Raw genomic sequence first — 25930 nt, 5'->3', positions numbered from 1 at the left:
ATTATGTAGTTTTTGAAAATGTAGTTTATTTTAGTTAATTACTTAAATTTATAATGAAAAAATTTTTCAATTATATATTTTGTTCTTGGCATTATGGCAGCATGAAGGAGAATATTCTTATCTACATTTTGATGTAATATTTATAAATATTGACCTATTTGTTCCTGAAATATTCTACTCAACAGTTTACCTGTACCTGTTTCACACCTCTTTGCTAAACTTGGAGTCTCATCATTAATTATTCTCAATCTCAGTCTTCTCAAAATTAATGAAAAATTCAATTGTTATGGTAAACAGACAAAAAAAAAAAAATATCAGCTTACTATAGTAAAAAAATAAAAATAAAAATTTATAAATTTTGTTAAGGTAGATTATTAAGTTTTTGTGGAAGAATAGAGATGTGAAGCAGATGATTAATGCTTTTAATTCATGAAAGTTGATTGAAGTTCAAAAATTTAGTTGATCCACACTCCACTAGAAGAGCCACTTGTGACTTACGAGTTTGGCCACCATGGCATTAGATTCTGATAACAGTAAGATTGTCATATGAAATTACTATTTCATTTATGTGAAGGAATTTTGTCATTTGTGTTATTTTAATTGTCTTTTAATATGATGATCACATTTTGAATTTTGTATTTTTAATTATTGATGATAACTAAATTGTTTTTTGTTTTATTAATGGTATATTTAATATACATTAATCCCTCCATTTATACAAATTCATTTGAACACAATTAGAAAATTTTAAATAATCAACTGGACACTAGATGTCACCTGAATGCATAAATTAAAAATTTTTAAGGATTAAATGAATTAAAGTAAATTAACTTTATATACAATTATGTATATAATTATGACTGTACATATACCATTGTATAATAGTATACACATATTGTAATTATACAAATTTATGAGTTTTCCAATTTAATTTATTCCATATCCTTTTTACAGTTGTGTAGTAGAGTTGTCAGATTGGGTGATTATTGCTAGTTGTGCTACTTTTGATGGTGTTTTGGCAATGGTTGCTGTCTGGGAAATTATAGTTTATGATGATGTAACAGTGTACATAATTACCATTTTATAGAACAAGTCTTTTAATCATTAATGACCCTTTCTATACCATATATGTTTGAAGTTTTTGATGTTTTTATTAAAGATTCATCTAGGAAAAATTCAATCTAGCAAAAATCTATCCCAGTAACAGTAAAATATGGAAGAGATCATTATTTTAAGCAGCTTTCCATGATTCTATTTACACAGTTTTCATTTACATGCTATTTTCATGGACCGTATTACTTGTATAAATGGAGGAATTACTGTAATATAAATATTGTTTTCTTATTTTTATTTTATATACTGTAAGGTCTCTTTTTATGTGGATTATTTTTATGTGATTTTGAAGTTGTGCAGTTTGTATTTCATCCAAAAATTTCTTGGACAAACATACATATAGGCTTGTTTAGGAAGCCCGCGTATAGACAGTCTCCAAAAATCGTGGAACAATCAAAGTTCACTCCATTTGTTCCACTGACGTATAACGTTTATGGATGTAAAGGACAGTTAGATCTACCTTAATCGCTTTAGTTCCTAGCAATTTTTGATACAAATGTAATTAAACATAAAAAATACTTAAAACTGAAAAAAAATGAAAGAAATGTGTTAATTTTGAAGAAAAAGCTTCAAAGTTTAACTTCCTTTGTCTCACCCTTCTGTGAAATTTAACACTGATGAGTCATTGTTTACACATCTGGATGACCTTGAACACAGCTGGAGTTGGATTTCCCGGGGCATTCTCATAGACGTCGCGGGAGGACAAGGGTTTAAAGTAGGGTGAACACTAGCTGGCCATATATTTTTAAATATTTTTAAAAAATTTGGAGACTTAAAAAACATTCCAAAAATTCAAAAAAAAAAATTTAAAAAATGGACTTAAGGACCGTGTTTTATGTAACACTATGTAACCTGCCCGAGTTAATTCAGGCAAGGAACTAAAGGGGTTTTAATTAACTCTTCACATCCAGATGTCAGTGATTTGTTTTTAGAGTGAGCTTTTGTAATTCGGGGATTCCCCTTGTACATGATACTTGCCATCGACAAGTCTTTTCTGATGATGAAGGTGATTTGGAACCACTTTGCAAATGGTTCAAACCATTATCAGATAGCGATAATGATTAAAAAATGTAAAACTATATTACTTTTCAATAAAATAAACTGAATTAAGTTTGAATACAAGTTTATTTTAAGCTTTTATATGAATTTCTTTCAGACATTCAAAGTAATTTATTAAGCAGTCTATTTCTTTTAATTTCTGCAAACTTTTTTATGCGGTTTTAAGTTAATTTTAACTGGTTGTTTTGGTTTTATGTGATTTTAGAAAATTACGGAACATAACCCTACTTTTTCAAGGCAAGTAAAGTCTTTTTTTATGCAAATTTTTTATATGCGCTTTTCTGTAGAACGTATCCACCGCATAAAACGAGACCTTACAGTATTTTCTTTACAATACTCTTTGAGTTTGTTTTTCTCACTTGAGTTTGTCTTTTCTTTTGCTTATTTATTAAAAGTGTCAAATAAAACCTACATTATAATGAAATTTAAAATATTTACAATGCATTTTTTTTAATTTTGCTTGAAATTTTTTCAATTATTTGCTTTTTTCTTTGAAGGAATGTATGTTTTTTGAATAAATGTTCTCTTGATTAAATAAAACATTTAAGAAATCTAAACATTTATTGATTTATTGTAGGAAAATACTATTGATATGGATGATTGCTTATTAAAGAGAGGTCAGTTTTATGCTGGAAAATATAATGACGAATGGAAGAGAGTATGGGTCAGCGATATAATTAGTGAAGATATGGTAAGCCATAAAACATAGAGAATTTGTTAAATTAAGATTAAACAGCTATACAATAATTAATACTTAGAAGGAGATTAAAATAACAAAGAAAAATTTACCTCTTAGTAGTAATTATTGTAAAATATACAATATGAAATTATGACTTATATATTAAGAAAAATGAATGAAAAAAATAACTTTAACACACAAATAGTTTTATAATGATTAAAGTTATTTTTTCTAGTAGTAGATTTGTGTTTCTATCACATTATTATTGTAGGTTAGCAACATAATTATGCTATACCATATTATATAGGGTATTTTTCTTGAATGTTCCTAACATTATGGATTAATTTTTGGATAAGTAACATGAGTATAGTACTGTAGACAAATGGTAATAGAAAGTACATCTGAATTAGTTAGTTACTGCATTAAATCAGTATATTTCCACATATACTCTTCATGCTTATCTGGTCTGTACTTGATTTTAGCCAACAACTGAGCCCAGCATGTTAGTTACACTGTTAATGACGTTCGTGATTCTTATATTTGTGGCTTTCGTGTCTGGCACTTTGGTATCATACACGTGATCCTTGACATGTCCAGAAAGAAAAAGTTCAAAGATGATAATGGGTGATTGGGCAGACTTAAAATATGGTGCCCAGCAATCTAGACCATGTAGCTACAGTGGCTGTGGCACTTTCAAGCACATGTTCATGAAATTGGGATTATTAAATAAGATTCTCCAACACATTATATTCACATATCTAAATAAATGGATTTTGCAGAACAGTTTAAAACTAGGGACATTTGAAGCGAATACCTTGTATTTATACTATACTATAAATAACACAATTAAGTATTTTAAAAACATTGTAAACATTTTTAGATAGTCTGAATATTCTATTCTAGCCATATTCATAATAAAACACTAAATATTTAGTAACCTTTTTACATCATTTTGGTAACTGTTTTTGTTAATACAAATTGATAAAAATTTGAGGTGTGTGTAACCCAGGAATAATAACTAAGATATGTATAAATCAGAATTATATTTGTCAGAAGTTTATTTGAAGGGAGAAGAAGTTGAATGAATTCATCTTTAATTTTAACATTTTTATTTAAAATATAAATTGTGAATATGTTACAAAATTGAATTATTTATTTATTATTTCTATTTTAATACTAGATTTTTAGGTTAGTTGAAAAACTAGAACTTTTTTATATCTCAACTTCTTGTACTAAAATTTTCACAAAAACATAATTGCATATTTTATCTTGTTTAATTAAGTCTTTAAAATCAAACAATAAAAATGACTAACATGTTCACACAAGTGTTCCTTTGAAAAAAAGATAGTGCTTAATAACATTGAAAAAACTAGAATATCAAATAATGTTAGTGTTTTTAATATTGATTCATTGTCATGTTTGCTGCTGTCAGTGGACTGTATGCTTGGACTATTTTTTCTTCAGTCATTATGGAAGAAAAATTGTAAACTATAAGTTTAATGTAAGGAATTTTGTTTATACACAGTGTATGTCAAAGTTTTAGGACTAATTTAATATAAAATAAATACATGAAGGAAATAACATGTGTATTATTTCTCCTTAAAGATATATCCCTCATAAATCTATGCATTGTACTTGGCACAGTTATATAGTTTCTGTATTCCACTGCTGAACTCGACAACTAGAATAAACTTTAGTTCTCTCATCATATTTGCTTGTATGTCAGAAATCAAGTCAAAATGATGCTCCTTTGGTTGGTACTTCATTTTAGGGAATACAAAGTAATTCAACACTGGCCAAATGTAATGAATAAAGAGAGTTGGCTTAAGCACCATCTGTTTCAGTCAAAACTTCTGCATGTGGCAATTTGTTGCTCTTTCTGCTTTTCAGTCACAGAAAATGGAATGAATCATGCACAAAGCTTTTTTTCTTCAAATCTTCCATGGTGATTATCCACAGTCTTTGCCGACACTTACATCTGCTATCATTCTTAGTGACAGGTGACAATTTGCAATCAGCAGTTGTTGAATCCTGTCAATCACATCTTCATTTTGACACTCACTAGTGCAACTACTCTTAGGGTTATTTTTAGTGTCTTCTCATTCATCACAAAACCATGCATAGTATCAGAAAATATTGAATTATTGCTTTGTTGCCTTAATCATCAGTTAAGCTGTTTGCATTGCAGTTTTACCAACTCTACAGCAGAAATTTATCATCACTCATTGCTCCATACTTGAATCCATGACAAGATTCTTCACTCAGTCACATTTAACTGTGCATGGCACAAAAATGACTTCACTTTTAATATTGTTTATTATTCTTAAATAGCATGACTGTAATTTCTGTGTTGTATTGGGAGAAAAACATTCAATTTCTATGTAAAAATAATTTTTGGATATATAAGCAATTCAGTTTTTTTCAAAAAGAAAGCAGAATTTTTTCCTTCTTTGAGAGTTGAGTTACTTAATGCTCAAGGTATCTCAATAATTTTTACTGTTATCTAAGTTTTTTCCATTTTAGTCAGTGGAAAATGTTTTTTATGCTTTTTAAAACAGTATGATTTAAAATTTTTAAAATTAAAATAGACTGAAACCTGTTACTTCCATCAGCAATTACATCTAATTGAAATGATTAAACACTTTTTTTTGCAAAGATTCGTGTTCTGTGTTGAGTGAGTTTTGTTAACAGATTGCTAAACAATTCTGATTTATCTGAATTTTAAACATCAGCTACTCTATACTTTTTAGAAATTTTGATGGTCACTTTTCCAATTTTGCAAGTAAATTAAAAGCAATGATAATCATGCAGTTCTTTGATACTGCGGCAGTCTTGAAAAATCTTAGAACCAACTTGATGCCTTAAATTCAAATACATTTTTGTTTTCATTGTAAGGCTTCTCCTGAAGCATTTTGCATTCATGGAGGAAAATTTTTGCTTTTGTTTGGAGAGTCACATAAATAGGATACATTGTAGGTCTGTATGACTGCCTGTGTAGAACATATTTTTGATTCTGAGATCTTGTACCAGCATTTGCAAAACATCAAATTGGCTACTTATGCTAAGATAATGTATGATGCAAAATTATCTTTTTAGCTGTCTGCTGACTGTTTTTGGTCAGATCAGGATTTTCTTCCATTTTGTGTAAATTATGATCTGATCTTAAAGTGAGGGATCTTTTTCTTTTAGTAATAATTTGCAATTTGTAGTTGAAGACAAAAATTAACTTCACAATTGCGTAATATTATGAACATTAAGTAAATTTATCAGTTTGTGTCTTCATTTCACCATAAGTTGAAAAATTTCAATAATTTTCCTCATGAAAATTCTCAAGTGAAATAAGGCAAAATGATTCACTAAATGACTCACTTTTTGTCATACTTTTAGCCCAAGGAAAGTTATGTACTAACCAAATTATAAAATATGACAAGTGGTTATTAAAATTTGATCATTACATACAGTTCAAAAAAGTATCAAAAGGACTAACGTTTAGTACATATAATTGTGAATTGCATTTAATTATGTAAAAGTGAATAAAAAGAATATATAAAAAACATTTTGCTGAGACTGAAAGACATATATATATGTCTGTCTGTGTGTCATGCCTGTCCCCCATGTTGACATGACTTGGTCGAGTCCGATGTTGTGTGCAGGCGGGAAAAAAGACAGACTGTTAGAGCAAAAAAAAAAAAAAAGGAGAGCAGCGATGTAGCACGAACGGCACGTCCTTTTCACGACGATTAATATCCGTTTAATAATTAGTATCAAGATTATTTGTTTAGTGTTCGTCGTTTTGTAATGTTTTCTGTATTGTATTAAAATATACTTCATTATATGTCATAAGAAGCTCTTCATATTCTTTCTACACTGTTTGATGCCCAGCCATCTAGCCATCTATAGTCCCCACACACACACATATATATATACTGTTATACTGTATATGGTTATGTTTATAGTAATGCTGTGAGCAACACAGAGAAGAAACACTACAAAAACTACCATTCGTACTTTTAAATACAGTGTGAATTTAAATTTTTCAAACATTTTTGATTGTTCTAAACACCCTTCCTCAGGATAAAAATTCTATGTATAAGTCCAATGGGTACAGTTGAGACTCTAAAGCATTAAGATTCAAAATGCAAATTGTTCCAGAGGACAGTTCTTGTTATTATTTTTAAATTATAATTGTTTCTTATTCTGAGGAAGGATGTTTAAAATGACTGAGAACATTAGAAAAATTAAAATTTGCACTGCATTTAATGGTATGAATGGTTGTCTTTGTAGTTTATGACAAATGCAGTTTGCTGTATTCCTCTCTGTACCATACAGTAAATCATTGTAAATAGTGCTAAATATATAGGCTAAATATTAATTTGACACTTTATGATAATAGCCAGAAAGAAAGGAATTACTATTTAGTACTTAAATTTTTATTTATTTATATTTTTTTTAATAGTGATTAGTTATCATTTATAGTAATATATTTGTTGTTATAGTAATTACTATAACTAATAATTTTATTTAAAAATATTAATTACTTTTATTAATTACAAATTAAAGATTTCAGCAATGAGAACAGAAAACTCAAATTTGTTTGTTCTTGCTGCTATCCTCTTTTAAAGCTTTGGTTCATGCACATTGTGTAAAACATATGCAAAGGTTATTCTTGTTTGTTCTTGTCACTCATATATCTATACATTAATGCAACTTAGGTGGACAATGATGATAGCTCTATTATTCACATTTATTAGAAAAATTTTTAAGATTTTATAATAATTATAGTTTTCTATCACTTCAGCTGTTATGATATTAACATATAACATTTTACAATATGTTTAATTAATTAAGATATAATTTCATTAATATGATATTTATTGCAGGTCTCTGTTTACTTTGTTGATTATGGTGGATTTCAATTAATTGGGTTAACAGATTTGCAACCATTATGGAAATATTTCCGTTGTTTTCCTTATCAAGCTATCCCTGCAGAATTATATGGTAATATTTAAATTAACTTTATTGAATTGATTTGTACTATTTCAGACTGTTTCAGGAAATTCAGTTAAAATTTTACATACTTTCATTCAATAATAAATGTAAAAATATAGATTCAGTATAACAAATGGTGTAATACAGTTGTAAAATATAGGCTGCTTGTATGACTGCCTGTGTAGAACATATTTTTGATTCTGAGATNTTTGTTTGTTCAAAATAAATAAATAAATTTTTAACAATACAATAGCCACGATTATTATTTAAAAAAAATTTTTGTTAGGCTTGACATTGACGAACGTTCGACGCAGAAAAATTTCAACATTGGATAGGTTAATATATTTTCTCATACATGATCTGTTATCCAAAAAATCAGTTAGCCAAACAACCCCAGTCCCGAATTGTTTCGGATAATCAATGCTCTACTGTATTTTGTAAAATCTTGATGAAGGTGATGTTTAATAGGCAACGTATAATGGAGCGATAAACAAAGGATCTATGACTTAATGCTAATCGATAAAAAGGGGTATGTAGACATGATTAGGATTTAGTTGTTCTGGAGGGAACTTTCAACCTGAGCCAGTAATTGTATATTACACTATTAAAATATTTATAGATTAAAATTCGGTTGAGATACAAGGGCTATTTTTTAAATACGATCTGTTTGTGAATGAGAGTGAGAAGGATGCGTGATCACAGCAGTACATATGTGCATCTGCTCTGAGCATGCTTTGCGCACATTTAAACACCATTTGCAGCAGTATTGTCTGTCTGTGTGATGTGCTATAAAAGTTTATGTTTAAGAAAATTGAGTTGCCTGCCGACTGTGAGATATGATCTGTTATTTGATTCTTGAGTGCAAGAAACTTGGCAGCAGCAGAAATTCACTGTCAGATTTATGAAGTTTATGGTGATAATGTTATGAGTGACAGTAAAATTCGAAAGTGGGTGAGAATGTTCAAGGACAGGCAGGTTAATGTGCATGATGAGCCATGCCCTGGCCGACCTTCTCTGATTTCTGAATACAGTGGAGCATCGATTATCCAACCCCCCGATTAACCGTCACCTCAGTTAACAGACCGTGTTCTAGTCGGCAAATTCAAATGTCTGCTAGTGATGTGGCGCTACAATATTTGGCTATGTCTTGGCTACTTTAATATTATTTTTACATGTTTTAGCTGGCAACACTGGATCAACCATGAAAGGGAGCCAATATTTAAATGAAGCTTAATTTTCTAATTTTTAACGATACAATAGCGACGATTATTATTTTTTAAAAAATTTGATAGGCTTAACATGGAGGAAAATTCAACGTGAAGTAGGTTAACAGCAATATACTAATATACTAATTACATGGGATATAATAATATACTACACTAATAATGGATTTTTTCATACTTTTCGGTTATCCGACCAACCCCAGTCCCCAATTGAGTCGGATAATCAATGCTCTACTGTATTTGGTTTTTGATGTGGATAACAAAATTTGAGAGGACCAATGATTCATGATTTCAATGTTACCAATTGAATTTACACAGGTTTCAAGATCAGTTTTGTATACCATTGTTTTGGAGAAACTGAATTATCGAAAATTGTGTTCTTGGTGGGTTCCAAGACTGCTTTCTGACAATAACAAAACAAAAAGATTGGGCAATGCTTTATCGTTTTTGACTTGATATGATCATGAAGGAGATGAATTGTTGGACCACATCGTTACAGGAGTTGAGACTTGGGTGTCTCACATGACTCCTGAGTCCAAGCAACAGTCAATGGAATGGGACATACATCTTCACCAACCAAAGTGAAAGCCGAACAGTCCATTTCAGTACAGAAAATTATGGTAACTGTCTTTTGGGACAGGAAAGGGATTTTGTTAGTGGATTTTATGCCAAGAGGCACAACAATCAATTTTGATGGATATTGTGTGACCTTGAGAAAATTCTAGCATGCCATACAAAACAAGCAGCATGGTCTACTGTCTTCCTGTGTAATGTTGCTCCATGACAATGCAAGGCTACATGTTTCTGCACAAACACAAGCTCTAATCAGTTCTTTTGGATTGGAACAACTGCCTTACAGGCCAGATCTTGCATCCAGTGATTTTCGTTTGTTTCGATACCTAAAGGAGTTTTTTGGTGGCCAATGGTTCAACCATGATGAAGTGAAAACTGCAGTCATGGATTCGGCTTTTTCACAGGCGGCAGATTTCTTTGAAGCCGGAATTCAAAAAATTGTTGAGCGGTATGACAAATGTTTGAACAAAAATGGAAATTATGTAGAAAAGTAGATAAAAGTATGTAGAATATGGGAAATGATATTTACAGTATTTTTCTTCTTATTAAAAAATGCACCTTACTTAAAAAATATCCTTTGTACTTAACTCTTTCTTTGAAATTAGGTAGTCCCAGTCTGACTCTTGTGACATCAGCATTATTACTGTACATAAGATGGCAAAATTTGTTTAATAACTTTGTTTAATAAAGAAGGGACTGACATTGCCAAGATTGATAAACAGTAATCTATTAAGGACTGAAAATTTGTAAAGAAAATTGACCTTAGTACAATTTTTGAGGATATAAGTTTACAAAACCGCCATAAAATTCCCTGGCAAATTTCAAAAATAGTCAGTTTTCTGGTAATTCCATTTTCTGAAACCCAGATATTTGATAAAAGCAGCAACCAAAACCAAAACCAGCAGAAAAAAGTAACAGATCTAGACATGCATATCCAACTGGGCATATATACTATTCCCCGTTACAGATCACAGAACTAACCATTACTTGGAATATGTAGGTGCTACGTGCCCTGTAAACACCTACCTCAAAGAGCATTGGAATTCCATTAACCAACACTGCTTTAGCCATCTTTGCCTCCAACCCTGACATAGATATGCATTTCAACTGTGCACATTTCATATATAGTTCCACTCAAAGATATTTAGAGCAACTTTACAAGGTCACCCAAAAAAAACTACTATTAACTTTCATGATGTAGATTCCTCCCTCCTGCATGGAAGATGTTGTACAAATTATCTTCTTCTCTCTCTCTTTTTTACATTACCTTTCCTCTTGACATTTGTATGGCAATCCCACCATTTTAACAGCTGTAGGGTCATTTAGCCTGAAGATGCCCATTTAACACTGGCAAAAACTTTAGCTCTGTTACTTTTTCTGCTGGGTTTTGGTTGCTGCTTTTATCAAGTTTACTCAGTTGTGAATGGTGATTTTATGCCAGATATTTGGTCTGGTATTTGCTATTATTTTGAATTTTGGTGTATGTAAAATACCTACATCCAAAATTTTAATCAAGAACTTTTGTTATTTTAACTCTATTTTTTAATTAATTATTTCAGTTATATAGTGTTAATATAATAAAAATAATTGATTAAAAAATTAATATGTCCATTTACATTTCAAATTTAACAACTTTGGAATATTACAAATTATATTTTATATCCCAAATATATTTTATTATTTAATTTTGATATATTGATAGTACATTTCCCTGGAGATGATGACAATATACTATCAAAAGTATTGGCATGTTTTTTTTATTAAGTAATTTTTTTTATTTTAACACGATAAGACAGTTTTTTTTTACTTTAATGTACATAATGCATCAAGTGTTCTTTCAACCTTTTTTTTTTAAATCTGTATTATTAATAGCATTAATTCCATAATATTTCATCATTATACAGGGTAAATCAAAAGTCATGAAAGTCTGAATAACTTTTTAAAGTAATTTTTGGGTTGCAATTTGAAAAAAAAAATTATAGATCTATAAATTCCCATTGTCATCCATCTGTCTGTCCATCTTTCCTTAATCTCAAGAACAAAGATAGATGAAAGCTGAAACCACATATGGAAAAATTAGGTGCATGAAGCCCCAATTAACTATATACAAACTTCCAGTGAAAACCAGGAGCCTTGTTATTTTAACAGAAAAATTTTCCCCCCTGAAAGGAGTTAGACAGATGGCCTGCATGACTCTATTGCTAACAGAAAAGTATGATGTACAGGGGCAAGACACTACTAATTTGAGGTGGAGAGCATATATTTTAAATTAAAAAATTGTAGCTCAATTGATCAAAAATTGTTGTTTTATTTTCTTAATCTACCATACAATAAGGGATGTATGGGTCAGGAAATTTGTGCAAAGTTGGGCAGGAAAAGTCATGGAATTTAAAAAAAAAAATGTGAATAGGAACACTACATATTTGTTTATAAATTTGTTCTTTAATGTGCACTCTATTTGAATGATTTGATGACTAAAATATTAATCTGAAAGTCTTTTTTTTTAATCAATGAACTTTTAGTTTTTTTTTTTCGTACTTCATTTTTATAATTTTTGCTGATTGTATTTTTATGTTCTGTAATATCTAAATGATGCAAATTAAAACAAAATTATCAAGTTGAAGTTTCTATTAAATCTTTTCTTTATCCAGAATAAATAAAAGCAATTAAGTTTTCCCATTTATTGACCACTTCACTTAATAATTAAGTTCCATTTGTACAATTAGGTTGCTAAGTGAGGAGTGACTGTAGTGTCCCCTAGTATCTGTTTAGTGCAATGGAAAGTTTACATGTATTAGGTTTTAACAATTTGTTCTTATTGTTTGGATTAATTATAATAGTTCATTCAGTTAAGCTTATTACCTGTTTACAGTATTAGGGTTTGTTTTTGTTACTTATATAAATTTGAAAAAACATTAGAAATTAATATTGTTCCTTTGCGAAATATTGTAATTTATGCAATTATGTGCCTTTGAAAGAGAGAGGTCATGACTTTCAGGAAGTCCTTCCTTTTCCAAAATGCAAATAAACTGACAGAAGAAGAAACAAGCTTATTAAAGAATAAAAAAAATGTTTCATTTTTATGAAAATTTTAAAAATAAAAGTTTAGTTTCAACATCCATTTCATACATATAATCTTTGATTTTGAATTAGTAAAAAAATTTTTTTGCTTGATATGAATAGTAAGAAATACTCTACTTATTATCATTATAATTATTTTTTAAGGTGTTGAACCCCGTGAGAAAGATTGGAATCCAATGCATTGTATGCAATTTCAAAAGATGGTGGAAGGTAAGGAATTTGTTTCCGTGATAAAGAAGAAGATGCCAGACAACAATACTGGTTTTGTGGGAGAAAAGTTAAGTTTGTGTTTAATAGATACCTCTCATCCTGATAGAGACATATATATTGATAAACTTTTGCATGATGCTGGAATAGTAAAGCTTGTGTTTCAAAGGTAGTTTGCCTTTAAGTATGCATTGTAGAAGAATTCACTTTGTGATGATTTCAGTTATTTTCAAATACTATTGTATATTTAACTTTGCTCCAACAATAATTAAGGAAATATCAAAAAGTTGCCACTTCTAATATTGATATTTAAGAGTGTATGTGGAGAAATAAATGTAAATACATAATATATATATGCACTCAAATATTAAATATCTTAGTAGTAAATTTTATTGTTCTTATAACTCTGCTTTTCTCTTTAAATATTTTAGAATTTGTTTTTTGAAATAATAACTGAATGTTCCCAATAAGACTACTTCATCATAAGTTAAGCCAATTAAAATAATATCTACAGTTCATTTTCTTATAAGTAAATAAGTTAAAATGTGAATTCATTGCAGATGCTAGTTTTTATTTATGCAAAATATTCTTTACTCATGAAAATGTCACTTTTCCAATTTTTGTGAAATTGATTTATTTTCATTTAAATATAATTAAAGAAATGGGAAAAAATTCAAAAATTATTACAAATCATTGTCAATAAAGAATAATGTACAGATATGTATAAATAAATAAATATTTGTAATTAATTGATAATGTATCCTTGTCTTTTCTTCATTTGATAGCCAAAAACCTATATCTCATTCTTCATGTCCATTTTGCATGATGTATGAGAAATGGGGTTCAACATTTTTAGATCAGAAGCAATGGGTTCCATTTCTGAAGAACTAAAATGACTTAAACTCTAGTTTCTTGTGGTTGTATTCACCATCTCAAGTTCAATTTAGAGTAAGATTTGAATTGAAAGTTCAGATAAAACTGATATGCCACTTGCCAGTTATAATGCCTTCTGCTATATCACAGATTCTGATTTAATGAGAGCCTTTCTAGTTCCTCTTGTCTTGAGATTCTGAGAAAAAAAAAATGATGTTTCTGTAATCTTCACACTGTGGAAGACTTTCTTAATAAAAAAACCAGTCCTAACTAATAAGTGGAATTTCTCAGAAATTTCAGGCACTTGGTGAAAAAAAAGGATGATTACTGGGTGCAGCAAATAAGGGTTTTATAAATTTTCTAGTTATGCAATGGTCTTCTTTCCATAATAGGCAGGGTTTGTTAATTTTTTTAATTTCTTTTAAGATCACTAACCACTAGTGATATGATTTTCTTATTTTGGCAGTCCAGATGAGTTGAAATTCTTAGTGTTTGTTGGCATTAAATAGGTTTTTAATATAAAATTAAGAATAATAAGCACTTTTGACAAATACAAAATTGTCTTCTTCAGGCAACGAATAAGAGAATTTNAATTTTTTTATACAAATAAATATTAATGTAAGTTAAATGTTAAAAATACTAACTATAAAAGTATTTGGGTAAATGCCTGGGGCTCCTTTTAGAGTTCAGAGAAGGGTACCCCCTATGAGCATGTCTTCCCCCATAAAATGACTTGGTTTTTAATTTTGTCAGAGTCGGCCTACTAAAATTATCAGGAGTCGTAGTCAAGTGATTTTTTACTGACTCCACAGCCCTGGTATTGAGTATGGTATGGGTGAAATTGACTTGAGTACACAATAAACAAACAGTCATATGACTGAGAGAAAAATAAGACCTGGTTTGTACTTAGATTATAAAAATATTGGTATATTGAGGGTTAAGTACTACATTTACCACTTTAAACTCTGATCTTACCTTCTTTATAATAATTAAATAAAATCTAGAAATAGCTAAATTTGAGACGAATCAATCTAGATTTATATCACTTATCTAATTGCCTAAATCTCAAATCTAGAATCTATTTTTCTCATCTAAATCTAAAGTGACAATCCTCCCCAACACCTGGTAGAGACTTCAATGTTTTGACTTAAAGTAAAATGGCGGTCGATAGTACAAAGTATCTAATGTCACAGCTACTCTATGTAGTATACACTTGTATTCTAGCTCGTTGGATGACACACAGCTGACAAAATCAACTGCAATTCATAAAAGCAAATAAGTACAAAATTACTATTCTTAAGTAATTTATTGATGTGGAAATATGCACTTATCCATTTTTATTATAAATTTAGCAAAGATTTTATAATTTAAGTAAGAATTGTATGAATTTTTTGTGGTTTTATTTAAAAAAAGAAAAAAAATTGATTCATGTAAATAACTTTGATCGATCGTCATTTGGTAAAAACATTTTAAGATTTATTAAGCCTTATTTTAAATTAGTTAAAGACAGAGCATCTTTATTGTATAAGCCTACTAATTAACATCCACTTATTATTTTGTCATAGTAGCTTGAAATTTTGCATAAGATTTTGCAAAACCAGCAGGACAAAACTATATTAATTAATTAAGAATGGAATAATTTAATTGTAATCAAAATATATTTACAATAATTAGAATAAAGCTTAAAAGAAATGTAATTTTATACACTACATACTATGTTTTATCAGAACTATTTCTATCATCAGAATTGATAGTGATTCTCTTTCTAATGAGTATCATTTATTTGTGTGTTTGTTGCTGCTGCTGTTTGGATATTTGGAGCCAGTATCAGCTTCATTTCCTCAGGATTAATAACTACTCTTGCATGCTTTTCTTGTTTTCTTCTTGTAGATGTAATTACTAGGTCTAACGTTATCAAAAGATTATGTAGTAAATCTTTATTTGGTGGATTCTTGACACTTGCATATTCTAGACACAGTTTCAGAGTTCCTTATGGCGAGACTCCTATGCTTCTTCAGACATCTGTCCAATTGGAAGCAGAAAGTTTTATATTACTTATGGACCATGTATAAGTATCTTGTGGAGAGTAACTGGCATTGGATACCAATTGTACAAACATTCAAATTTGCAGTCTCATCACAATACACTTTAAAGGCAGATATATTTATCTTGTATCCACAGGTCAAAGTGCGTAATATTACATGATATTGTTCAATTAATAACTGATCAACTTGTTACATTAGAAGCCACATCAGCATTTAAAAAAAATCTAACACTGTTGCCATTGTTAGTATTTCCTCCTCCTTGCTTTGGAGTGTCCAATAATAGTCCTGTTTCTGACTTAAATCTGTTTATTATTTCTTTCTAGTTGTGACATTTTGTTTTTCTTCAGGCATAGGACACTGCCATTTTTGTACATCCAATATATAAAACACATTCCATCAATCTTATTTGCATATATAGAGTAGATAAACCCCAAGTAAATGTCTGAACATCACTGAACAATGAACAATGGTTTGACTATTACATTGTCAAACCATTTTAAAATTATTTGTATCTTTTGATGCTGCTTGGCAAATTTAGTATTTTTGGGTTGCCCTATTTCATCATCATATATTGTTTTTCAACATTTCATATAATTCTTGTCTCAACACTTTTGTGACAGTACCTGTAAAAAGTTCATTATTTTGCAAAAAAGCATTTTATTGCATTGAAAATTTCATTGTACAATGTCTATAGATCTTCAATACTATAAAAAAAATATAAAATCTCTATGTATTAAGTTATACAAAACTTTTGGCAGTCTGTTACAATTGTTAATTGTAATTAATTTCTGATTAACTTGTCAATATAGAGAGGTGGTATTTTGTTATAAATCTAAATGTTTGAGAAACCATTTACAAATTTAAATTACATACACTGTTGTAAATGTTCTGTGGTGATTTGGTGAATTACCAAGAAAAGATTTAATTTTGCAACCGAACTTTAGAAAGCGACTGTCTCTGTTCCAGCACTCTCTTCAATTAATTAAGTTGAAAGTGATTTTTGAACAGTGGTTAATAATACAAGCAGGCCGTATTGCATTGCAATTTTTTGTGGATGGCTTGTTTGATGTATCAGCTTTATTTTTAAAAGGAATATGTTGTGTTATTTTTTACTTTTGTCCTGCTAGATTTGCAAAATCTTACATTGTACATACATAAGGAGATTTGAGCTGGAAATTGAGTGTATTAAACTGCAGAACAGGAAGATTAAAAAGAGAGAAATTAGTGTATATATTATTTATATATACATTATGCACCAAAATATACAGTACTGAAACTCTCGCATCTCAAATGTGCATATGTGTTTGTCAATGGGGCATAACTCCAGACGCCTGCATTCCCAGTAGTGAAAAGGACTTACATTACCCATCCATGGTAAATCTACATGCTAATAGTGTGTGTGTGTTACTTTCTTTCAGGAGAAATAAACTCGCAGATGAAAAGACAAACAATATTACCTTGTTGTCATTTCAGTACTTATATTTAGGTGCATATTGTATTTACCAGTGTACAAGTACTCTTCAAAAGAAGCAACAGAAGTGTAGCTGCAGAAACAGCCAAGAAGAAAGACACATTCTTCACAGCACTGTGCTGCCATAAAGTATTCAAAAATAAGCATCAATTTTTTGAACTTCCTTATGTGTTGATCAAATGTTTATGAACAATGAAAAGAAGAAATCGGTTAATCTGGAAAGCAGTTCCAACAATATTTGATGTCCCGAACCCTCAAAAACTTTTAGCTCCTGCAGTCAACAGGAAATCTGATGATCTGGCACTGTCTTCAAGGAAGAGAAGTACTATTTTTTGACAATTTTTGTATTATATTCACAACACATAAAAGTAAGAGATTTACTATTATACTTTTAAAATTAAATCCTTTGCATTTTAAGTACACATAGCAAATGATTTATATTGTCATAATTTTTTGACAATAAAAATCATTTGCTATGTGTACTTAAAAGGCAAAGGATTTAATTTTAAAAGTGTAATAGTAAATCTCTTATGTATATGAAATATAATGATTGTATTCTAGTTCTACCCTCTTCAACAGTTATTAGACCTTCTAGCTCAGTTGCAATTCAGTTTGTTGGGCTGGAAACTTATACAGAATTCACAGTAGGTGCAACAGTTCCCAGCTTCAGCACAACATCAGCAACTCCTGAAACAATCATGACTAAACATATGAACAGTGTAACCCCAGGTTCCTCAATGTCTCCAGGAAAAGTAACATTAATGCAGAAGAATTGTTAACTGAAATTGAAAATCAAAGAAAATTTCCCAGCTGCAGAAACAATTAGCAAAGCTAAAGCATCTGTACCTAAAAACAATTAATTGATAAGGAGCAACTAACAAAATACATATCACAAAACTTCTCATGCTGGGAATCTAAAAATATTTTTATCAATACAAATAGAGCTAGGAGATCACAATAAACTTGTGGACAAAAGAAATGCTTAATTTTCCTTTAGCTTTATACTTTCAAATTCCAGAAAGTTATTGTTTTAAGTGAGAGATATTTTCACTACCTGCCAGAAGTACCTTGCAGCAACAAACAAAATATTTCTGTTCAGCCAGGTTTTTACAATGAGCTGTTTGATATATTTAAACACAAAATTCAACTAATGGTGCCTGAATCAAAATTGTTGCTTTGTGCATGAATAAGTTGCACTAAAAATAACTTTAAAGCATGATATCAAAAATGCTATAGCGTTGACTTTACAACTATGTTGATTCCCATATCACCATCATTTGTCATCAGGGAAATAAATAACAATTTTAAGCAAACCATTGGCTTTAACTCATTCATCTATGCCAGCTGAAAAAATCAAAGTACTACTTTACAGTTACATTAAAAAGTTAGAAGAAATTGATTTTGATGTTGTACTCATCATTACTGATCAGGGTACTAACAACTCAACAGACTGCTTAATGTGAGGGTTGGGATGAATAGAAATGAAAAAAAATCTTCCATTTTTTTCTCCTCTTTCAAAATATTGTCAAATTTGTACCAGAGGATGAACATACTTCCTTTTTCTCCAGAACTCGTAAATGAGTCACGAGGAAATAAACGAAAAAATTCGTGATTAGCGAAAAATGATAACATGATCAAGGAGATAAATAGATCGAACACCGGGACAAAGGGGGAGTCAAAGGCCAGAAAGAAGATTTGTTCCTGAGAGTGTAGACGGTAAGAAAGGATGACGAGTTTGAACCCAACTCGCAGATAGCTCCAGACGAATCTCTCCCAATCTAAGTTACGTCGATTCAGTACAAGCGACCCTAGAGGTATGAAACGCATATTGTAAACTCTCTCTCAGCGTGCACCCACCCATATCTGCAGGTAAGGTTGATAGAATCTCGATGTTAGGTATGTTATCTAAGTTGTTGTCTAATAAAATTTTTGTTTTGTTGTTAAATTGTGTCCTTTACTCGTTTATTGCCAACCCCTCTCATCTCCTCCACTCGACCTGACAAAAAGAATCCTGACCCTTCGGGATAGAAAAAAATAGACAAGCCATCCACTGACAAGTGGGCAGTTTCACCAAACTGTTGCAGACTAAAAGAGGTAGGATGAAGTTGTACCTCCGGTGACCCACATTAATCTTAGATTCAAATTTTAATTTTTCATTTTAGAATAGTTGCAAAAGTTCTGTTAAAAAAAAAGTTTTCAACTAATTCTTGTAGAAATGTTATTTTCAATTTATTACTTTCAACTGTTTTGCAAAATACAATTAATATAAAAATTTATCCAGCCATTACTACACATTAATTTTGAAATATTACAATAATAAGCAACAATACAAAATATATTTTTACTTGAATATATACATAAAGTATTGTAACATTCTTTTTATCATAACAAATTGCATAAAGTACATATAAAAATTTTGTATAGACTTCATAATTTTTTATGTATTTGATGATGATAAAACCAAATAAGACAATTTGAATTTTGTAATACTGTTTAAGTAAATGCTTTTTTTAAAAAATTGGAATGAAGTTATGATTGATACCTTACAAAATCTGTAATTATGAAGGGTTGGAATTTTTTCTCTCGATATTTAGTGGCAAATGCATGCAATGAGAGTGTCTGATTGAATTACAAACAAAACAAAAAGTTTTTGATATGAAAATGATGATTAAATTTTTGTAGAATTTGAAAACAGGTTGGAAAATTTTGTCAGTAATTCTGGTGCAAGCTATGCAACGTGTGTGTAATTTTTAGCAAACAAATTATAAAGTGAGACTTTTTCCTTACTTGAAATTAAATTTTCTATCAAGTAAGTAAAATATGCAATAAATTTTCTGCAAAAGCTAGTATTGCTGCCCCGGTTTGATTTTGCATAAACTAATTTAACTTTTAAAAAATTGAATGTATAAATGGATGTTAATTATTTGCAACCATTCTACCTAACAGATTTGTAAACTATAGACTAGACTTTGTTAAGTAAATAAATTTTCCATGCTTTTTCTCTCTCCTGTTTATAAATAATGTTCTGACATTTGCTTATGTTAAAAATTTTAATATGCTGATGTTCTCTATCTATATAATAATGATAATCATATTAAAAAACCTATTATTATATTCATTTATGCAAATAATAATTGAAATTTCATTATGATGACGACAAAATCATCATCACACTGCTTGTGCAGCGACAGCATTTTCAGATATATCTTACAATATTATCAAGTATCAGATCATTTTAAACCTCTTTAATGCCAATGTGTGAGAGAGATTATATTTAATCTGAATCCTATAATTTTGGCATAATAATAAACAGGATGATAATTTTTTGTCAAATATGAAAACTTCAAAAGAATTTCAGATAGTTAGTAACAAATATATATATCACATTAACTTTATGAAGCTTTTCAAATATTTTTAATATACCATGAATGTTTTCAGTCCACCTTAGGTCCTTCTTCAGGTGGAGTTCTATTAGAGAAAATCTTTTGTGGTGTGATTCCATTCTGTTCCGTATATTTGTCAATGCTTTGTTTATAAGATGGACTTTATGAGTTAGTAACAATCCAAACTTAAATGTTTAGAATATTTTAAAATGTAAGTTTGTTATCAAACAGAACAAATGGTTTCCACTTGTAATTTAAATGAACAAAAGTGCAACTCAAAAAGGTCTGTAACAAAAATCTGATAATTGAAAAAATAATAAAAATCTTATTTATTAATAATTTGATGTATTAGTTAAATGGCTTGTTAAAACTGCATCCAAAATATCTATTTAAAAATAATTTGATTCTGATTGGTTTTTAAATTCTTAATGCCGAAATTTATGGCAATCTCGAGATTTTTAGGTTATGCTTGCAATATAAGTTGACCTTGGTGTGCAGAAGATCAAAATTGATTGAAATATGGAACCCAATACATATAATGGTAAAGTCCAAACTTTTTAACCAAATATAGCCTGAAGAAATCTGGCTTTTACTTGTTTCAAGTTAAAAACTAGCAAAAATAAGTGGTAATGCATCTGCATGGTTAGTACAAGTTTTGGGAATGAGTCCCACTACAGGTTGATCTGGAGTATTCTATAGTTAATGTACTTATTATTACATGTATTGTTCTTTGATTGTCAAACGAAATTTATTTTGGTCACAATTGAAAAATAAGAATTTTTAGTCTAAAAATATTGTATCAATTGTACATGCAAACAAAGTATTGTCTTTGGTAATTGTGAAAAAAAATTATTTTCTTACACAGTTGTGATTCCAATGAAATTATTCAATGACATAAATCTGGTTTAGGCACTGAATATATGAGGGCTATTTTTTAAATAAGGTCTGTTTGTGAATGAGAGTGAGAATGATGCATGATTGCAGCAGTGTGCATGAGCATATGCTTTCAGCATGCTTTGCGCGTGTTTAGATGCCATTTGTAGCCGTATCGTCTGTCTGTGTGCTGAACTGTAGAAGTCTGTAATGTTTAAGAAAATTGAGTCACCCACCGACTAAGATACGATCTGTTATTCGATTTCAGCACAAAAGATCATGGTAACTGTCTTTTGGGACAGGAAAGGGACTTTGTTGTGTGTCTTGACATAAAGTCCACTAACAATCAATTCTGATGCTTATTGTGACCTTGAGCAAACTCCACCGTGCCATACAAGACAAGCAGCGTGGCCTAATGTTTCCAGCGGCAGATTTCTTTGAAGTTGGAATTTTTAAAAATTTTTGAGCGGTATGACAAATGTTTGAACAAAAATGGAAATTATGTAGAAAAGTAGATAAAAGTATGTAGAATATGGAAAAAAAATATTTTAATGATATTTACAGTATTTTTCTTCTTATTAAAAAACGGACCTTATTTAAAAAATAGCCCTTGTAATAATAATATGCTAAATGTTAAAAAGAATTAAGGCATCAAAAATTCAGTAGTAATTCTAAAGTTCACTTGTATGACTTTTGATCTAATTTTTTGATTATGTAAATTAACTGTCAAGTATAAATTAAGATTTAAAAAAAAAACAAAATTATAAATAAAGTTTTATGAAGTATCTATTTTGACTGATGGGGAGTTTGAGAGATAGGATGGACGGAAGTGGACCTTGGAGCAGAAGACCCCCTTTCAGAAAGTTCTGCTATGTCTTGCAAGCTTGGCTTTTTTTCCACATTCATTGATGATCTCTTTATTGACTGACCATTCCGAAAGTTGTCGCCATTTGGATGTTGAAATTCCCGAGGAAATGGTGCAATGTATTCAGTCAATTGATGTTTCTGTACTAGTCTTTGAGCAGATAAAATTTGAGTTTCGTCTGGCGAAAGATAATCTCCATCCGTGTAAAAATCAGATGTGTCTGAGATTCTTATTGGTAGATACTCGACTTCACTCGATGTGTCCACCATGGGATTAAGAGGGATCAGAGGTTCGTGATTTAAATTAATATTGGTGTCAGCAAAATAGCTCATGGGTAAATAAGTATATTCCGGATAACCCATGCTGCCAGGAAGATAAGTGCAAGTACTGAGTTTTTGTGGTATAAATACATCTCCATAAACATTTACATGAGATGACGCTACATCATAAGTTGAATGATAAAGTGGCATTCCGATTGGTTGAAATATAGAGTTAGGGACATTGTTACGTCGAGAGTCAACTGGTGTTTTTGTCTGTGAATTTATATTTCCTTTATGTGAATTATCTGTCATGCCATGTGTGAATGGGGGATTAATTGTCTGTTTCTGAACAAGTGGACGAGTAATAAATAAGGAAGTTGTGGGACGATGAAAAAGAACTCCTTGTGTCAAGTCACCTGTACTAGTCGCTTTGGTAATCATTACTTTTTCAGAAGTCATACCCCGAGTGACGACACTCTGCTGAGAAGTATCGCTTCCTCTTCTATTGGGAATCCATGGAAAAATACGATTGCGAGTGCGAATTAAATGTTCTCTTTCTCTCCGAGTTTTTCTTCGTTGATGACGAGCCAATGCATGTGCGATCCATTCTTGTTCACTGATCTGGACACTGAGTTGCGAATCTAAGGACTGACGTCTGCCTCCATATGAATCGACTGAAAATTGTTGTTGACTTATATCTATAAAATTTAATTAAAATGCAATTAGTAGTGTTAAGTTATATGATACTCACATACATATACAGTAAGAATGTATTAACAGATTCTCAGGAATTCTTAGATTCATTTTTACTTTCTCGGCTCTGTTATATATAACAGAGGGAAAGTATGGCAATCAGTAAAAAAAAAAAAATGATCCCACATGAGATTTTTACATTTTTGGACTCAGGAGACCTTGAAATGTCACAAAATGCAAAAAAAATTTGGGGATTTTTTTCTGTATGGATGTTTGTTTGTTTGTGTATAGGGGCACAATTTTATTCACCCTCTTTGAAACATACTAATTCCTGTGCTTTTTGTCAAAAATTTCTGAAATTTTGCAGGGAGGTTTGTGTATTAGGGGTTTGTGCTATGGTTAAAGATAGAAGAGGTCCTGTGCCATATCTTGAGTATGTTGGACTTAATGACAATTTTACTCATTATTAATATTTACAATTTTTTTAAAAATAAAACTCATCTCTGCCTTCAAAATTAAGCTTTTTGTCATTTTATAATAATTAAAAATAAAATATCATAACAGATAGTGTCACATGTAATTTTAAATGTTGCCAGGAAAGTTAAGCAACTTGTTGCTGGATTTTTTAATCTGAGAATTCCAGAAAATGCTTAGATATATCTATCATATTGTAAATTTCATAGTTTTCTAGAAAAGAGAAGAATGAAGTTTCTTTTGATACTGTACATAAAGGAAAAATTTTTTATATATATCTTGTAAATGGAAAATGTGTAAAATGAGAAATGTGTGTAGAAAAGAGAAGAATGAAGTTTCTTTTGATACTGTACATAAAGGAAAAATTTTTTATATATATCTTGTAAATGGAAAATGTGTAAAATGAGAAATGTGTGTATTTCAATCAATCCATTAACTGATAAAAAAAAAATTACATTTTCTTTGAAATATCTCTGAGAAGTAGGATATTTTTGCCAAAAATGTTATATGAATATATATGCAATTTGGGAAGGGGAAAAATGAAAATTGTCACCCACAATTCAGTCAAGATGCTCCATGCTCTTGTTATTGTGCAGGTGGGGTATTTTAAGCTAAATACCTTTGGACCTAAAAGATCCATCGAGTATCCAATGAGAAATTATTTTGAAAGTATGATCTCTCTAAAAAAAAAAAAAAACAACAACCTCCAAGGGATGCCACTGGGGCATGACAGAATAGAATCTAGAAGAATGAGTCAACCCAAGCAGAGATCTGCACATGCACAAATGACACACAGAGGAGTCTCCTTGACAAATCTGTAAAAGTGGCAAGAAGCCAAGGAGGAACGTTTCAGTCAGCATAGATGTTTTCTTAAAGTGACTGAAGCCAGGTCACAATGCCAACTAGTCCATTCTTTGATAGTCAAAAAATGAACATAATTCCTGTCAAAAGCCAAGCAATTTTTACTTTGCTAGGCAAAAATGGTTTGCTCTGCTTTAAATCAGAAGTTTAAAGCAGTGCAAGCCATTAACCCCCACTACTTAAAATGATTGGTAGTAGTCCATTGTTTGATAGCTCTTAAAAAAGTGTTATGAGAAATACAGTGGTGATCGGTTAACGAACATAATCCATTCCAAGACTTTGTTTGCTATCAGAATTGTTTGTTAACCAATTATCGATATACCATAGATTTTTATGGGAATTTGATTAACCTTGGACAAAATGGCACTCCCTTCATCATTACATAAAGCAAAGAAATTCCAAGCTGACTGAAATTCATGTGAAAGGCATTGTTCACTACAAAATTTATCCCCAATTTCCATAAAATCAACAAAAAGCTGTATCTGGAAGTGCTAAAATGGATAAAAAGATGCCAAATAGTGAATCCTCCATAAAGTCATGATCTTGTCTTCATCAACATCAAAATGTACAGAGGTTAACAATTACAGTTTGCCAACAAAGTGAAAGAAGCTGAGATGTTGCAAAAGAAGGTATACAGGATACATTCCAATTGCTGTAGTCATGTTGGCAGAAGTATGTGATGAGAGGAGGGGCATATTTTGAAGGAAACAGCAATTAAAGACATCTCAGATGTATATTTTCAAAGTTATGATACCCACTCCAGGAACTTTCTGACTAAATGTTTATATATAGAGCAAGGGTCCAGTCAAATGTATATCAGACACAGACTGTATTCAATATTACAGGTAACCCCTGCATAATACGGTAGTTACGTTCCAAAAAATTGCCGTGTTATGCGAATCAAAGAACTAGTACAAAAAGGGGGGTTAGGTTCCAAAAATTAAAAAACATGCTACTATATTTTCATAATTAAGTTAAATATCTTTATTAAAATTTTCTTAAGTGATACATATTAATATAAATTAAACAATGTTTTCTTTGTCATCACTAAAAGCACTATTAACCGAGAGCGTTTTAATTTTGGCAAGTTATCGTTATCCTCTGAGCATTTTTCTGCATTATTTTCAGATTCATGCTTTACCTTTTGCAAAAAGTGTATGTAATTTTAGATTGCTTGCTTCTAGTTAAAAGATCTTTATAAATTTCCT

The 25930-nt window shown here is 30.2% G+C and overlaps 2 protein-coding genes across 2 annotated transcripts in view; one reads left to right on the top strand and one right to left on the bottom strand.

The window, feature by feature from the left end:
• The window catches only part of LOC111641643 (tudor domain-containing protein 7-like), a 35115-nt gene extending 21499 nt beyond the window's left edge, over window positions 1-13616 (top strand). Inside the window, exons 5-7 of the mRNA XM_023387845.1 lie at window positions 2750-2863; window positions 7732-7849; window positions 12862-13616. Coding sequence (XP_023243613.1) covers window positions 2750-2863; window positions 7732-7849; window positions 12862-13097 — 468 coding nt within the window. The 3' untranslated portion in view covers window positions 13098-13616. The remainder of the gene's footprint in view (window positions 1-2749; window positions 2864-7731; window positions 7850-12861) is intronic.
• A 4220-nt stretch (window positions 13617-17836) lies between these two features.
• The window catches only part of LOC111641645, a 15660-nt gene continuing 7566 nt past the window's right edge, over window positions 17837-25930 (bottom strand). The window contains exon 3 of the mRNA XM_023387846.1: window positions 17837-23392. Within this exon, the coding sequence (XP_023243614.1) occupies window positions 22356-23392 (1037 nt within the window). The 3' untranslated portion in view covers window positions 17837-22355. The remainder of the gene's footprint in view (window positions 23393-25930) is intronic.

Source organism: Centruroides sculpturatus, unplaced genomic scaffold (genome assembly GCF_000671375.1).
Source record: "Centruroides sculpturatus isolate CEXI.00-Female unplaced genomic scaffold, Cexi_2.0 scaffold1610, whole genome shotgun sequence".
Taxonomy (NCBI): domain Eukaryota; kingdom Metazoa; phylum Arthropoda; class Arachnida; order Scorpiones; family Buthidae; genus Centruroides; species Centruroides sculpturatus.
This window is presented reverse-complemented; position numbering and strand designations above follow the sequence as displayed.